Source organism: Genypterus blacodes, unplaced genomic scaffold, assembly GCF_046128005.1.
Source record: "Genypterus blacodes isolate CSIRO-AG114 ecotype Tasmania unplaced genomic scaffold, CSIRO-AGI_Gbla_v1 ptg000019l_1, whole genome shotgun sequence".
Taxonomy (NCBI): Eukaryota; Metazoa; Chordata; class Actinopteri; order Ophidiiformes; family Ophidiidae; genus Genypterus; species Genypterus blacodes.
Genome location: NW_027466832.1, coordinates 3,455,882 through 3,471,015, shown reverse-complemented (window position 1 = coordinate 3,471,015; position 15,134 = coordinate 3,455,882). Strand labels below are relative to the sequence as shown.

The window sequence follows — 15,134 nt, the reverse complement described above, 5'->3', positions numbered from 1 at the left end:
AACTACTACTTATAATCAGTATTAAAAATCTCACGTGTATATTAGAGATTATTTTCCATCTGCTGGACCCCATTACTTTGAATAGCTGAAAATATACAAACATGAAACCCACAGCCAAGAACCAACACACTGATAAATTAGTGATGAAAATACAATTTATACTGTTTGAATGACTGAATCCAAAGAATATCAATAAATGTAAACAGTTACATTAAAGACAAAGGCTTAAACAGTGTTTCCAACTAAATACACAAGCATTTATGAATTGTTTTTAGTTTACATAGGTCAAATGCTCTATTATTTCTCATTTCTGAGAACCAAATGTGCTGCGTTTTAAATGTAGCACCACACACTCATCACATGTGCATCTTTATTACTCTTTACCTTAAACGTCTCAGGAAACATGTCAAATTTGCTTTGTAAAAAGTTATTGGTTCCTCTTTTAAGTTTCCAGTATGGAATTTGGAAGCAGTCTTAACATTTAATATTCATTTATGCATGTCGTGTATAACTTGTGGTCAGTAAAAAACAATAAATTGCATTCCTTTTTTGCATATTGACTGTCAAAAGTACCTGAACTGAACAGGTGATAGGGACACTTCACTAACATATGAAAAGTCATAAAATTTGAAGTAAATCTATGTGACAGAATGAAAATCCAAAGATCCACTGAGCAGAGTTATCAAAATATGCATTCTGGTAGAAACACTCATGGCAAATTGTAAGGACAGTTTCACTCCATAACTGCAGAGTTTTTACCAAAGAGTCCACAGTAGAGCTCACTCCTCGCCTCGTCGCTCATTGTGCTATTATCTACAGGAGCCATAAAATTCTGCAGTTTACTGTGGATATGAAATCGGACTTTGCGTCCCTTGCTGGCTTTGGTGTCAACCTTCTTCTTAATCTTGCTGCGCAATTTCTGGATGGCCAGCCACTGTCTGCCCATAGCCACCTGATCGTTGGGGTCTGCTGCACTCGTCCTGCGTTCGATCAGCTCTCTCAGCAGCTGGTGATAAAAGTCATCATCATCAAAGATGTCCTCATCCAGATCTTTCAGATGTGTGTTTGCTTTCAGTTGTTGCTCTGCCTCCTCGCCCTCTGTGGGAGCGGCCTCAGGGGTCAGAACAGAGGACTCTTTCTTCCCTAAAACTTTGTATTCGGATCTTCTGGTCTGAGTGCGTCGCACCAGCCTGGGCTTGTCCATCAGCACCTGCTCCACCTGGGTCAATATGTTCCGGTCAAATGCTACAAAGTCCTTGCTGCTCTTGCCCATGATTAGTTTAGTTTTATCGTGCCACATCTGCAGTTTAGTGTTGCAGTAGGGCAGGAAAGCAGTGAAGCGCTTGGCCATGAAGTCTGGGTACTCTGCCATGTCCAGTTTTCGCTTTAGTGGCCCATCTTCCTTTGAAGGCCTTTCCTCATCCTCCATCGTCTCATTCTCGTCACTGTTTACCTCGTCGGCTTCAGTCTCGCCTCCTGCCCCCCACGTCTTCCCCAGGCCAATGGGTCTTGTGTCTGGGTTTTGGTACAGCATCTGGTCCTGAAGTTCCAAGAGGGACCGTTGAAGAGCCTTTAAAGCTTTATGACTATTCTTCAGTGCTCCTGCAAGCTCAGCTCCACCCCTACTCTTGAACTCTGGCAAAGTTGCTGGTTGTGGCAGCTGGTTGGCACTAACAAGAGCTTTCTGGATTTTGATTCTCCCCTCAAGTAGCTGGTCCCACAGAGCAAGCTGGTTTTTAACAGCCTTCCCTTTCTCCACCTCCTCATCTACTTTGTCTTGAGAGAACGTCCTGACAGGCTCCTCACCATCATTGGCATCTTCCATCTCATCATCTTCAGAGCCTTCTTCTTCTTCTTCAGACTCATCACTCTCATCCTTGCTGTCATCATCGTCATCATCATCCTCCTCCTCTCCCAGGTTATCTATACCCTCCACCAATTTTTCAAAGTCCACATCCTGAGGAAATGTGATGTCAGATTTAGACACCTGTGGTTTTGTGTCAGGACCATCGCTGCTTAGGACGCTATGATTTGATTTCAATTCTTCATTGTCGTCTTCTAAATCAACGCCATCTTCATCACCATCATCCTCCTCTTGATCTCCTAAGCTGTCCTCGTTCTCCTCCTCCTCCTCCTCATCATCATCATCGCCGCCCTCTATATCCATCAGCAGCTGCTTTCGAGAGACTGTCTTTCCCGTGTACCGTCTATCTGTCTCTGATAGCAGCGATGCATTGTGCTTTCGTAGGGCACTGAGACCGACGCCATCTTCGTCATCATCGTCTTCATCAAATGTGTCTACGACCTTAGCTTTCGTCGTATCATCGTTGTCATCCTCGGGATCCGCGAATTTAGGCAAAGGATTCAACAATTCCTCAAGCTGTTGTGAGAATGAGCCTGCCATATCTTACACACGCGTCTCAATGACCACACGTGTGCTGTGCTAAACGCGGCTCAACCACTCAACCAGTGTGGATGTTGATGACGTCAAATACAGTGCGACGAGCTCTGCCCAACATTTTTGGCCTGCATTTTCTATCTCAAGAACATAATATGTAATGCTATTCACAAATATATTTATGCTCGACAGACCCAAACCTAGTGCAGATAACGAAACATAACACTCAGAATTAACCGCTCATGCGTTAAAAAAAATAATAATTTGGCCGATGTAGCAGTTGCGGCTTTCTTGGCAGGCACTGTAAAGGGCACAAATACCAAAGAAGTAGCTCCTCTGCGCATGCGTACAAGTTCGGCTCTCGACTGCGTTTTCCTCTAGTTCCGCGTTACTCCATACAACAGAAAACTGGTTGGCGGGCGAAAATGTCCACGAGTGACTTTTATTTGCGATATTATGTGGGGCACAAAGGAAAGTTTGGTCACGAATTTCTGGAATTTGAGTTCAGACCCGACGGTGAGTTCAGTTTGGATTAGCACGGGTTTGCAGGGTTAGCGTGGCTGTATCCGCCAACGGTTTGCTCTTTGTCGCTAGGCCGCAGCGGGCATTTGCTTTTCTAGTCTGTTCATAATTCTTACAATAAGTGTGCCTCGTGAGTAAGATTTATGGAACGTATATGAATTAAAATTTAAATTGAGTGTTTATAATAAAGACTTTAATAGAGTTGAGCTGAATTCTGTGCCATGCGGACTACAAAGTTTGTCCACTGCTAATTGTTGTACCCGTATCTGTGTTTCTGTAACTCATCAAAGAATATCTCTATCTCGCGATATTTGCTTACAGGTAAACTGAGGTATGCAAACAACAGCAACTACAAGAATGACGTGATGATTCGAAAAGAGGTAAATTTCAAGCATGTTTTCTTTTAGACTCGTATATTGTATATATACCTCACCAAATTGGTCCTGTTTGTTTTTTTTAAGTTATAAATATGAAGAAAAGGTATTTACTCAGACAACATAGTGCTGCATTCAAAGACGAGGCTAGAGATAGGCGATATCTGTATATAATCAGTTATGGGGTTGAAATAGCTGTGATTTAATACTTAACGGAAATTTGTTAAACGAGCACCACGTGTTGTGTTTACCTAAAGCGTTTTTAGGTCCGAGTTGCTGGCAGCCTGTGGATAATTATTTTAAACATTATACTGTTCAATCTCTCATCCAAGCACAAAAAGTCCTATGTTTCTACTTCCAATATTGTTTTTGTTGTCTGTCTTGAGATTGCTATGTAATTCAACACTCAAACACAACATGTAGTGCATACAGTGAAGTTTGAACCTAGTCAAACATCTTTAAAACCTTTGTCATTTAACAATATCTAGTTAAATTTGTATTAACATGTGGAGTACACAGACTCCTCAGATATTGTCTTTTAGATTTGTGAAACCATGTACAACTAAACCATAACTTGTTCTGTGTTTGACCCAAACCAGGCTTATGTCCACAAGAGTGTGATGGAGGAGCTGAAGAGAATAATCGATGACAGTGAGATCACCAAGGAGGATGATGCACTGTGGCCGCCCCCAGACAGAGTTGGCAGACAGGTGTGTCCCATGGCTCTGTTAAGGAATACATAACATTTAGCCCCTTCTTTGTTTACATGTCCTGTATGACTTGTTATTTTGTGGCCATTACAATTTCTGTTTTTTTTTTACTTGCATTTGCCGCCTCATGCTTAACTGATCTGCCCTGCCCAATCAGTCAAAGGTTCATTTACCCAATAAGTCTTGGTCTGAATCCTCACACTGACTTGTCTGTTTTTGCTTCACTCTTAACTCATAGGAGCTTGAGATCGTCATTGGAGATGAACACATTTCATTCACAACTTCCAAAATTGGTTCTTTGATTGATGTCAACCAGTCAAAGTGAGTACTGCATCCAAACGTTGCCACAGTAGTGATTTTGCAGGTAACAGGCATCATTTTCATTTTTAATTATTTAATTTTTTTGTAGGGATCCTGAAGGTCTTCGAGTATTCTACTACTTGGTCCAAGATCTGAAGTGTCTCGTCTTCAGTCTCATTGGTCTCCACTTCAAGATCAAGCCTATCTAATGTGTGGTTTCTGCTCATCAGAAGTGCTTTAGCTCATTGTTTTGTTGTTATGCCTTTGTACATTTGCTTTTGGTGAAACTTTCTTATTTTAAATAAAGGATCTCGAAAAATCCAAACACAGACGAGGCAACTTATTAAGTCATGTTTATTCAAAGTATGTTCCAGGACACACAATATTGCTGTCAACTTAAATATAGGGTTTTACATTACAATTCACTGAGTGTGAAATGTACTTCCTTTAGATAAGGCACAGCAACTGTTCATTCTGCGGCAAGTACATTTGTAAAATTGAGAAGCACAAACTCCTTTGAGCACAAAATCGCTTGTTTGATCCCTAAACTAAATCATACCCGACACAATGCCATGATTAAAGTAGTCAAGACTGAATCTGAATGAGCACAGCTTTGAGATAAAGACACAGTGGATGTGGACATATATATTACTTATGCATCTTTGTCTAAAAAGGATTAAACTGAAAAACAAAGTCGCCACTCTGATGTAAAAATGTTCTCTTATATAGTACAAACTTCATTTTCTTAGCTGAGAGGCTTTCCTTTCAGGACAGTGAAGATGTCCTCTAAAGACTTGTGAACACACTGCAGGAACTCGTGGACATTGCGAGCCGGATAGCTGGAGACATTGCAGCCAATTCTGTCATCATGAACACCGTAACCAACACCGAAACCATCAGGCACCACCGGAGCGAAGCCACCAAGGTTCACAGCAGGACTTGTGAGGGTACTTGTGGAGAGGACATTGTGGTTGATGGCAGAGTAAGCTGCATCGGTGTAAAGGTTGTGCAAAGCCTGGCCCTTAGAGTTTGCCAGGTACCGCATTGTGAACAGATGCCGGTCAAAACCTTGGCCTGGTGAGAGAATGAAAAGTGACAATAATAATGTGAGAGTACTGGAATCTGGATGCATGCTGACTCACATTCCTGAAACAACCATCATTCATAATATTTACACTACAACACACGTCTTCAACCCATGTGCAAACTCACTCAGACCTATCATTCATATCGTCACAGAAGGGTTTCCACTGACTAGAGACAGGACTTCAAACATTTTTAAACTGATTGCAAACTCTTTAAGTAGTACAGATATGAATTTCATAAATGTAGGAAGGTATACACACCCATAGCTGCTTCCTTAGTGAGCTGTCCATGGTAATTGGAGCATTCTTTGAGCATAGCTTGCAGCTGCTCCACACTGTGTTGCCCTGGCTGGTTAACAAAGGCATGCGCACAGCGTTTTGTGTGTATGGTGGCCGGTCGGATGGTCTCTGTACGGCCATGCTTGAACGCTGCAGTGCTGCACGATTCGTAAGTGGCTATAGTTTGTCCATACTGCCGCAGAAAGCCCATTTGAAAAGCCAGCTGGGCAATCGCATCAGGACTCAACTTGCTCTTCTTCAACTGTTCCTTTCCGCCATTCTTGAACTCCATGGCATCAATGGTGAGTTTGGACACTGCTGAATCAAAGTTCTCCTTTGCTTTCTGGATACCGTTCTCGAGCTCACTGTCCAGGTTGAATTGGAGCAGGCGCACAGCAGAGGCCGAATCCACAGCAGCAGCAGCAGAGCTGGGATTTACCAGTGGCTGTTCTGTGGTGTCTTTGAAGATTTCATTCTGAAAGCGGAGCACCGCTACGCCGTCACCCCAAGAGTGTTCAAAATTAATGGCTGCCTCTCCATCTTTGGCCATAATGATGCTGAAGGACTTGTCATACCAACGGTTGTACCCATCACCATGCAGCATGTTGTGGGATGTATGAATATGGTCCCGCATGACCTCATCATCAAGACAGAGACAGAAAATGGCACTATCGACAACCTGTAGGGTCTCGCCATTTCCAGCAGCAATCAGCTTGTCCCTGAGCCCGGCCCATACATCCCTGTTCTCGCTGGTCAGGACCCCGAGAGGAAAGGCAGGCGCTGATGCTGGGTCAGACAAAATGTACTTCAAGTGGGACTGGATCTCTGCCGGGCTGACCATATTGCCATCCCTGTCTACAATATCAAACACATACATGTGGCCTTTCCTCATAACCAGAAGATGTCTGCCTTTATCATCGGTAAAGAGCTCATCTCGCCCATGTTTGGGGATGCGAGTGGAGTTGAAGAGGCGAAAATATTGAGACATATCAAGGGGGTAAGCGTTGACCATGTATGCTCCATACCAAGACAGTGAAGAGGGCACCCAGCGTATGAACTTCTTGAATGTGTCTGTATTGCTCTTCGCTGGGTTGAGGTGGAAAACCTCTGGCTCCAGCAAACCAGCTCGCAGTGTCTTCATGAAGCGCACTGCAGAACATATCATGTTTGTTGCCCGCACAAGTTGGTCATTGTACTCAGTCTTTGGGTCAGGAACGAAGGACATGAAGGGGTTGAAGTTCAGAACGACAGAATCCCGTGCCGAGAGGTACATGTCAAACCACGGTCCTAAAAGATAACACATAATCTCAACCAGATTCTCTAGTGCCTCTTTCAAGTAAAGATTTCACATCGATAAGCAGCATCCTTATACATTTACCTGAAATATAGCTTGTGTGCTTGTTGTTTTTATCCTGAGCAACCAGTTCCTCGTGCAGCTGTTTCCCCACACCATTCTGGAAATCTTGGGCAAGTTTCTCTGTTGTTCTGATGGCATCAACACATTATTACTGGTCACATTTACAGTGTCATTTGATTTAATCTGTAATAGTCGGGCAATCAACTCGTTTCTTGTGTGCTTACCTGTAATGGTCATCATCCAAAAGAGGCTTCTGAGCAGCCAAGTACCTTCTGATAGTATCTTCCAGTTTTGGTACAGGTAGCCTTACAATTTATAAAAGATGATTCGATTAGAGAGCAAAAAGATCTGTTTACAACTGTCCAGTATGGTCTCTTAGCTTCTATTCCTTCTTATATGCTGTCCATTACCGCCCCCTATCGGCCGTCGGTCTTAAACTAACTGTGCACTTTCACCTACATTCTCATATATTCTTCAATCTTGCTGGGGTCACCTTCTTTAAATAGATCACTTAGCTACATCCATTAGTCTTTTCATGTGTAATCTGAATTTCTTGGTATAAAATTAGCTATTTTTGAACTCTAGACTCGAAAAATATCGCTTGAATTAAAACAATGTCGAGCAACTTGACATTCATCTCCTTACCTGGGCAAACTCTTCTGGTAATGCATCGATGGCACAACGCTTTGGTGCAAATATTCCGACCCATTTCTGTCGCTGTAATTTCGTTTATCGATCACACATGCAGGGGTTGTTAATGTGATTAGACTCCTAGTTCTCCCCATAGAGACTCTGCACTTCATTGACAGCATATTTGCCATTGTACCAAGCGAGACACCTGCAATACGGGAACCTGATCACACTACACGGTTCAAGTTAATCCACAAAACTGAAACCTAACTAAACTAAATAAATCCTCTCATCTGCGTGCTCTTCTGTCCTACTAGGTGGAGAGAGCAGCTAAGATAGCAACAATAGCATCCAGTAGCATTAGCTAAACGTTTGCATTAACTGACCTGTTAGCTACGACTAAGACTTTCTATACGTTTAGCTGACGTTAAGACGATGATAAGTAGTCCACAAGTTTTGTTATCAATAACACAATAAAATGACAAGGCAAAAATAAGTAATGTTTTAAAAGTATATGACAACAGGAAGTTAAACCGGCAATACCGGTCACGTGATTATGACTTCGCGGTGTAACGCGTCATTATCTACTCATCTATTCATCGTTCTATCGACTGGCTTGATGTTCGATATTTCGGACCGCCGTTAAACTGGCTTGAAAGGATAAACCTGACCGACGCCTTGACTTATGAGAGTGTGGGTGTTAATATTACATTACATTACGATCATTTGGCAGACGCTTTTATCCAAAGCGACTTACATTACATTACCACCCTTCGCAGAGGGGGGAGCAATTGAGGGTTCGGTGCCTTGCTCAGGGGCACCTCGGCGACCCTCCGGTTCCCAAGCGGAAGCACTACCCACTGAGCCACTGCCACTGCCTCCCTAATATCTGTTGTCAGCTGCCAGAGCGGTCAAAGGAGGAAATGATGAGAAACGATAGTCAAGGGTGAGGCTTCAGCAAGCAGTATTTATTTTCTTTAGCATTATGTTTACAGATTTGGTCCCCACCTTCACTGACAGCCTTGTTTAAGGGCGTCTATAAACCAATGGGCTGTCAACCATTTTACGAGATTAATCAACACATACCTCCCCACATAAATCTACAATAAATATTGACACAACCTATACAACCTTAATAAATCTTTGCTCACCCAAATATAATATAATGATGTAAAAATGTTCTCTTATATAGTACAAACTTCATTTACTTAGCTGAGAGGCTTTCCTTTCAGGACAGTGAAGATGTCCTCTAAAGACTTGTGAACACACTGCAGGAACTCGTGGACATTGCGAGCTGGATAGCTGGAGACATTGCAGCCAATTCTGTCTTTGTGAACACCGTAACTCACACCGAAACCATCAGGCACCACCGGACCAAAGCCAGCAAACTTCAAAGAAGGACTTGTGAGGGTACTTGTGGAGAGGACATCGTGGTTGATGTCAGAGTAAGCTGCGTCGGTGTAAAGGTTGTGCAAAGCCTGGCCCTTAGAGTTTGCCAGGTACTGCATTGCGAACAGATGCTGGTCAAAACCTTGGCCTGGTGAGAGAATGAAAAGTGACAATAATAATGTGAGAGTACTGGAATCTGGATGCACGCTCACATTCCTGAATCATAACCATCATTCATAATATTTACACCACAACACACGTCTTCAACCCATGTGCAAACTCACTCAGACATATCAGCATTCACATATTCACAGAAGGGTTTGCACTATAGAGACTGGACTTCAAACATTTTTAAACTGATTGCAAACTCATTAAGTAGTATAGATATGAATTTCAAAAATGTAGGAAGGTATACACACCCATAGCTGCTTCCTTAATGAGTTGACCATGGTAATTGGAGCATTCTTTGAGCATAGCTTGCAGCTGCTCCACACTGTGTTGCCCTGGCTGGTTAACAAAGGCATGCGCACAGCGTTTTGTGTGTATGGTGGCTGGTCGGATGGTCTCTATACGGCCACGCTTAAACGCTGCATTGCTGCACGATTCGTAAGTGGCTATTGTTTGTCCATACTGCCGCAGAAAGCCCATTTGAAAAGCCAGCTGGGCAATCGCATCAGGACTCAACTTGCTCTTCTTCAACTGTTCCTTTCCGCCATTCTTGAACTCCATGGCATCAATGGTGAGTTTGGACACTGCTGAATCAAAGTTCTCCTTTGCTTTCTGGATGCCGTTCTCAAGCTCACTGTCCAGGTTGAATTGGAGCAGGCGCACAGCAGAGGCCGAATCCACAGCAGCAGCAGCAGAGCTGGGATTTACCAGTGGCTGTTCTGTGGTGTCTTTGAAGATTTCATTCTGAAAGCGGAGCAATGCTACGCCGTCACCCCAAGAGTGTTCAAAATTAATGGCTGCCTCTCCATCTTTGGCCATAATGATGCTGAAGGACTTGTCATACCAACGGTTGTAACCATCACCATGCAGCATGTTGTGGGATGTATGAATATGGTCCCGCATGACCTCATCATCAAGACAGAGACAGAAAATGGCACTATCGACAACCTGTAGGGTCTCGCCATTTCCAGCAGCAATCAGCTTGTCCCTGAGCCCGGCCCATACATCCCTGTTCTCGCTGGTCAGGACCCCGAGAGGAAAGGCAGGCGCTGATGCTGGGTCAGACAAAATGTACTTCAAGTGGGACTGGATCTCTGCCGGGCTGACCATATTGCCATCCCTGTCTACAATATCAAACACATACATGTGGCCTTTCCTCATAACCAGAAGATGTCTGCCTTTATCATCGGTAAAGAGCTCATCTCGCCCATGTTTGGGGATGCGAGTGGAGTTGAAGAGGCGAAAATATTGAGACATATCAAGGGGGCAAGCGTTGACCATGTATGCTCCATACCAAGACAGTGAAGAGGGCACCCAGCGTATGAACTTCTTGAATGTGTCTGTATTGCTCTTCGCTGGGTTGAGGTGGAAAACATCTGGCTCCAGCAAACCAGCTCGCAGTGTCTTCATGAAGCGCACTGCAGAACATACCATGTTTGTTGCCCGCACAAGTTGGTCATTGTACTCAGTCTTTGGGTCAGGAACGAAGGACTTGAAGGGGTTGAAGTTCAGAACGACAGAATCCCGTGCCGAGAGGTACATGTCAAACCACGGTCCTAAAAGATAACACATAATCTCAACCAGATTCTCTAGTGCCTCTTTCAAGTAAAGATTTCACACTGATAAGCAGCATCCTTATACATTTACCTGAAATATAGCTTGTGTGCTTGTTGTTTTTATCCTGAGCAACCAGTTCCTCGTGCAGCTGTTTCCCCACACCATTCTGGAAATCTTGGGCAAGTTTCTCTGTTGTTCTGATGGCATCAACACATTATTACTGGTCACATTGTCAGTGTCATTTGATTTAATCTGTAATAGTCGGGCAATCAACTTGTTTCTTGTGTGCTTACCTGTAATGGTCATCATCCAAAAGAGGCCTCTGAGCAGCCAAGTACCTTCTGATAGTATCTTCCAGTTTTGGTACAGGTAGCCTAACAATTTATAAAAGATGATTCGATTAGAGAGCAAAAAGATCTGTTTACAACTGTCCAGTATGGTCTCTTAGCTTCTATTCCTTCTTATATGCTGTCTATTACCGCCCCCTATCGGCCGTCGGTCTTAAACTAACTGTGCACTTTCAACTTCATTCCTCATATTCTTCAATCTTGCTGGGGTCACCTTCTTTAAATAGATCACTAAACTACATCCATTATTCTTTTCATGTGTAATCTGAATTTCTTGGTATAAAATTAGCTATTTTTGAACTCTAGACTCGAAAAATATCGCTTAAATTAAAACAATGTCGAGCAACTTGACATTTATCTCCTTACCTGGGCAAACTCTTCTGGTAATGCATCGATGGCACAACGCTTTGGTGCAAATATTCCGACCCATTTCTGTCGCTGTAATTTCGTTTATCGATCACACATGCAGGGGTTGTTAATTTGATTAGACTCCTAGTTCTCCCCATAGAGACTCTGCACTTCATTGACAGCATATTTGCCATTGTACCAAGCGAGACACCTGCAATACGGGAACCTGATCACACTACACGGTTCAAGTTAATCCACAAAACTGAAACCTAACTAAACTAAATAAATCCTCTCATCTGCGTGCTCTTCTGTCCTACTAGGTGGAGAGAGCAGCTAAGATAGCAGCAGCATCCAGTAGCATCCACTCATCTATTCCTTACATCGACTGGCTGGATGTTCAATATTTCGACCGTTACACTGGCCTGACAGGATAAACCTGACCGCCGCCGGCTTCAGCAAGCAGTAGTTATTTTCTTGAGCATTATGTTTACAGATTTGGTCCCCACCTACGCTGACAGCCTTGTTTAAGGGCGTCTATAAGCCAATGGGCTGGCACATACCATTTTACGAGAATAATCAACACATACCTCCCCACATAAATCTACAATAGATATTGACATAACCTATACAACCTCAATAAATCTTTGCTCACCCAAATATAACATAATTAATACCAATACATACCTTACATAAATACATTTGACCAGTATAGCCAAACTCCCCACTGACCCACTTCCCACCTTACCCTTCCATATTTGCATTAGACGCTTTTCCTTTCATGGACATAAAATAAGGATGTATTTTTTATTTGCATTACCAAATTGTAGTAGTGGGAGACGTGAATGGAACTATAAATGATGTCACCATTGTTAATGATATGTGCCTTGAACAACGTCACAGTTGTTAGTGACATCACGCCCTGAATGATGTCACAGTTAGTGATGTCAATAGAACCCCATGAAAAAAACCCATAATGATGTCATGAATGGAACTGTTCAGAGTAAATAAACACTCATCACATGAATGGTACTGTGTAAGATGGTGTCTCAGTTCATGCTGCACGGTCCCTGCATGGTTTGTGTCATCTGTTCCACAACTTCCTTAAAACCTTCTGTCCAGAGAATCAACTGCCTCATAATATCTGAAGATTAAAGTGCAGAAGTGCAGAAGAGCCAGATATCTGTTCCACTATTGATGTCTCATGTCCTTACATTTGTTTATTCATCACCTACAAGAAATGAGACAAGCTCTTATAACAGATCTGCATTGTCTGCCTCTAATTACAACATTTAATGTTAATAATTATAGCTCATCCATCGGTTGTGCTGAGTACGCGTATGTGTACACCTCCCCCACTGTCCAACCTCTGAAGCCATTGACGGTATCCTTTCCCCTCTGCGTATAGAGGCTTCAGGCTTACAGGGTGATAGTTCACTGCCTCCATTAGACTGATGAGATTTTCTGCTGTTTACCCTCACTGGTAACACTGCTCTGTACATTAACTACTGCGCCATTTGTTGACCTTCCATCTTTGCATAGATACACACACAGTTCTACATGTTTTAATGGTCTTGTCTTGACTAATGATACTAGTAGTAGCTAAATCCCACAAATGCACCATTATACCATTTGGCCTCATCTTATGTTTTGTACTGACATTGTATTTGTGTTGCTATTAAAATCTATGTGCTTGGGTTTTGAAGCAGTGACAAAATAGACATATTTAATTTGTATGTTACAGTACATCCAGCACTTTCACCAGCCCTGTGTACTGATAAGGTCATAGTAAATGCCAACAAGATACCCAGTTAATACTTCATGAACTTAAATTATTACTTTGGACCATGATTGTGCAGAAACATAAAAAAAATTATCAGTCAAGTCAAATTTATTTATTTAGCCCAATATCACATGCAATGTCTCAAAAGACTTTACAGCACCATAATATCAGGAAATTCCTTCCCACGGCTCTGTGGGAAGATGAGGAAAAACTTCCAAGAAAAACCTTATGTATAAGGAAAAAGGAAGAAACCTCGGGAGAGGCAATTCCAAGGGACATTTCCCCGGTCCGGTGGGCAATAGGAACTTCCTGTGGGATTATACAATTCTACAATCAAGACTGCAAACGCAGTAAATACATACAGTCATCAAGTAGGACACAATATGCAAAAACACAAGTTGAGAGAGTGAGACAGAGAGGGAGAAAGAGAGAAAGAATTATATAAACACAGAGATTACAACAATGCAATCCTATCAAAGAGTGTCTGTCTCCTGGAGCAGCAGTTCATGCAGGTAGTTAGAGAAGGGGGAGGGGGGAGCTGGGTCCTTCCTTCCTTCCTTCCTTCCTTCCTTCCTTCCTTCCTTCCTACCTACCTACCTACCTACCTACCTACCTACCTACCTTTCTCTCTCTCTCTCTCTCTCTCTCTCTCCCTCTCTCTCTCTCTCTCTCTGTCTGTCTGTCTCTCTCTCTCTCTCTCTCTATGTTTGCTTAGGGCCCCTACATCCTCACTATCAATCCTCCTGCATTTGCATGTTTGTGTAAAGGGGTCACTGTATTGCGGGTCTTCGCACAGCAGTGAGGAATTGAACTAGAGAAAAACCATCTCAGTTGTGACGCAGAAACTAGATTTAATCAAATTTAAGTTGCAGCACTATCAAAGTGTGTGATCAACACTGTTTATCACACACTTAGATCCCTAACTGTGTGGCCATACAGTTGGGTTTTGGGAGAGTATGGGCCATTGAGGTCCTAAGAAAGCTGCCCATGAAAGTTTTTGCAATTCATATGTTTTTGTAGACCTACAATATGTGTTTTTGATCCATCTAATTGTTTTGGAATTGCTTGACAAACTGATAGAGTGCTGTAGGAAAATAACTATCTGTGTGTATTTATCAATAACCAATCAAATGTGTTTAGGTTAATCATATATAATCACCAATGATCAAATATATATTTATTTATTTATCTATCTATCTATCTATCTATCTATCTATCTATCTATCTATCTATCTATCTATCTATCTATCTATCTATCTATCTATCTATCTATCTATCTATCTATCTATCTATCTATCTATCTATCTATCTATCTACGGTATTTATTTATTAACAAATCAAACCAATCAATGTGTTAAATCAATTAAATCAATCCTGCAGTGTGATGCAGTCACACGAAATGATGTGTGACTTGGGCCTTCACCTTTCCCACATAAACCTGGAGATTGTTTAGGCTTTCATTATGCCTGTTTTCGCACTCTCCAGCCTTGGGTCGGGAGATGCGCCTGAGTATCTCTGTACTGTGACTGGGAGTGGAAACCCAGAGGCGCCTCTGACGCCCTGGAACCATCCAATCCCTACTTGTTTACTTTTGACTGTATAAGAAATCATGTCATGTATAGTAATCTTGGTCTTTCGGGTTTAACAACCAGAAGTGACCCACTGCAGGGTAAAGGAATAAATGGATTCTTTATTTTACTCCTGAGTCTTCTCAATTGTCTAACTCCAAATTTCCGCCACAATGAGGATTATTCTGACAATACTGTCTAAAGGGGCGTATTACCAGTCGTTTTCTCACCATATGAATGGGTGTAGAGAGGCATTAAAACTTGTGGTCAATAAGCAGATGACAGATGAGGTTAAACTCAAGTAATTATCATTTAATAAATG

The 15,134-nt window shown here is 42.4% G+C and overlaps 3 protein-coding genes across 4 annotated transcripts; 1 reads left to right on the top strand and 2 right to left on the bottom strand.

The window, feature by feature from the left end:
* Positions 1-137: 137 nt before the first annotated feature.
* Positions 138-2,483, bottom strand: aatf (apoptosis antagonizing transcription factor). The gene is made up of 2 exons (XM_076141643.1): positions 404-2,483; positions 138-352 (listed from the first exon to the last, which is right to left on the bottom strand). Exon 1 carries the CDS (start codon positions 2,402-2,404, stop codon positions 734-736), a length of 1,671 nt encoding a protein of 556 aa, XP_075997758.1. The 5' UTR covers positions 2,405-2,483; the 3' UTR covers positions 138-352; positions 404-733.
* Positions 2,484-2,728: 245 nt separating this feature from the next.
* On the top strand, positions 2,729-4,623 carry magoh (mago homolog, exon junction complex subunit). The gene is made up of 5 exons (XM_076141526.1): positions 2,729-2,914; positions 3,242-3,300; positions 3,894-4,004; positions 4,243-4,325; positions 4,414-4,623. The coding sequence occupies exons 1-5, from the start codon at positions 2,824-2,826 to the stop codon at positions 4,511-4,513; spliced, it is 444 nt and encodes a 147-aa protein (XP_075997641.1). The 5' UTR covers positions 2,729-2,823; the 3' UTR covers positions 4,514-4,623.
* An 18-nt stretch (positions 4,624-4,641) lies between these two features.
* On the bottom strand, positions 4,642-8,353 carry cpt2 (carnitine palmitoyltransferase 2). Of its 2 annotated transcripts, XM_076141522.1 has the most exons (6): positions 8,042-8,353; positions 7,671-7,863; positions 7,250-7,330; positions 7,047-7,153; positions 5,651-6,955; positions 4,642-5,378 (listed from the first exon to the last, which is right to left on the bottom strand). In XM_076141522.1, the coding sequence occupies exons 2-6, from the start codon at positions 7,844-7,846 to the stop codon at positions 5,050-5,052; spliced, it is 1,998 nt and encodes a 665-aa protein (XP_075997637.1). In that variant the 5' UTR covers positions 7,847-7,863; positions 8,042-8,353; the 3' UTR covers positions 4,642-5,049. The 2 variants fall into 2 exon arrangements, with proteins under 2 accessions (XP_075997637.1, XP_075997636.1); XM_076141521.1 differs by having other exon boundaries at positions 7,671-8,353.
* Positions 8,354-15,134: the final 6,781 nt, after the last annotated feature.

What these genes read in the sequence shown, in the direction of transcription:
- aatf (XM_076141643.1), bottom strand. Translation starts at nt 2,404, where the DNA reads ATGGCAGGCTCATTCTCACAACAGCTTGAGGAATTGTTGAATCCTTTG.
- cpt2 (XM_076141521.1), bottom strand. Translation starts at nt 7,846, where the DNA reads ATGGCAAATATGCTGTCAATGAAGTGCAGAGTCTCTATGGGGAGAACT. An exon ending in TACCAGAAGAGTTTGCCCAG is followed by an intron (nt 7,331 to 7,670) that starts GTAAGGAGATGA and finishes ATAAATTGTAAG; the next exon opens with GCTACCTGTACCAAAACTGG. An exon ending in GCACACAAGCTATATTTCAG is followed by an intron (nt 6,956 to 7,046) that starts GTAAATGTATAA and finishes GTTATCTTTTAG; the next exon opens with GACCGTGGTTTGACATGTAC.
- magoh (XM_076141526.1), top strand. Translation starts at nt 2,824, where the DNA reads ATGTCCACGAGTGACTTTTATTTGCGATATTATGTGGGGCACAAAGGA. An exon ending in ACGTGATGATTCGAAAAGAG is followed by an intron (nt 3,301 to 3,893) that starts GTAAATTTCAAG and finishes GACCCAAACCAG; the next exon opens with GCTTATGTCCACAAGAGTGT. An exon ending in ATTGATGTCAACCAGTCAAA is followed by an intron (nt 4,326 to 4,413) that starts GTGAGTACTGCA and finishes ATTTTTTTGTAG; the next exon opens with GGATCCTGAAGGTCTTCGAG.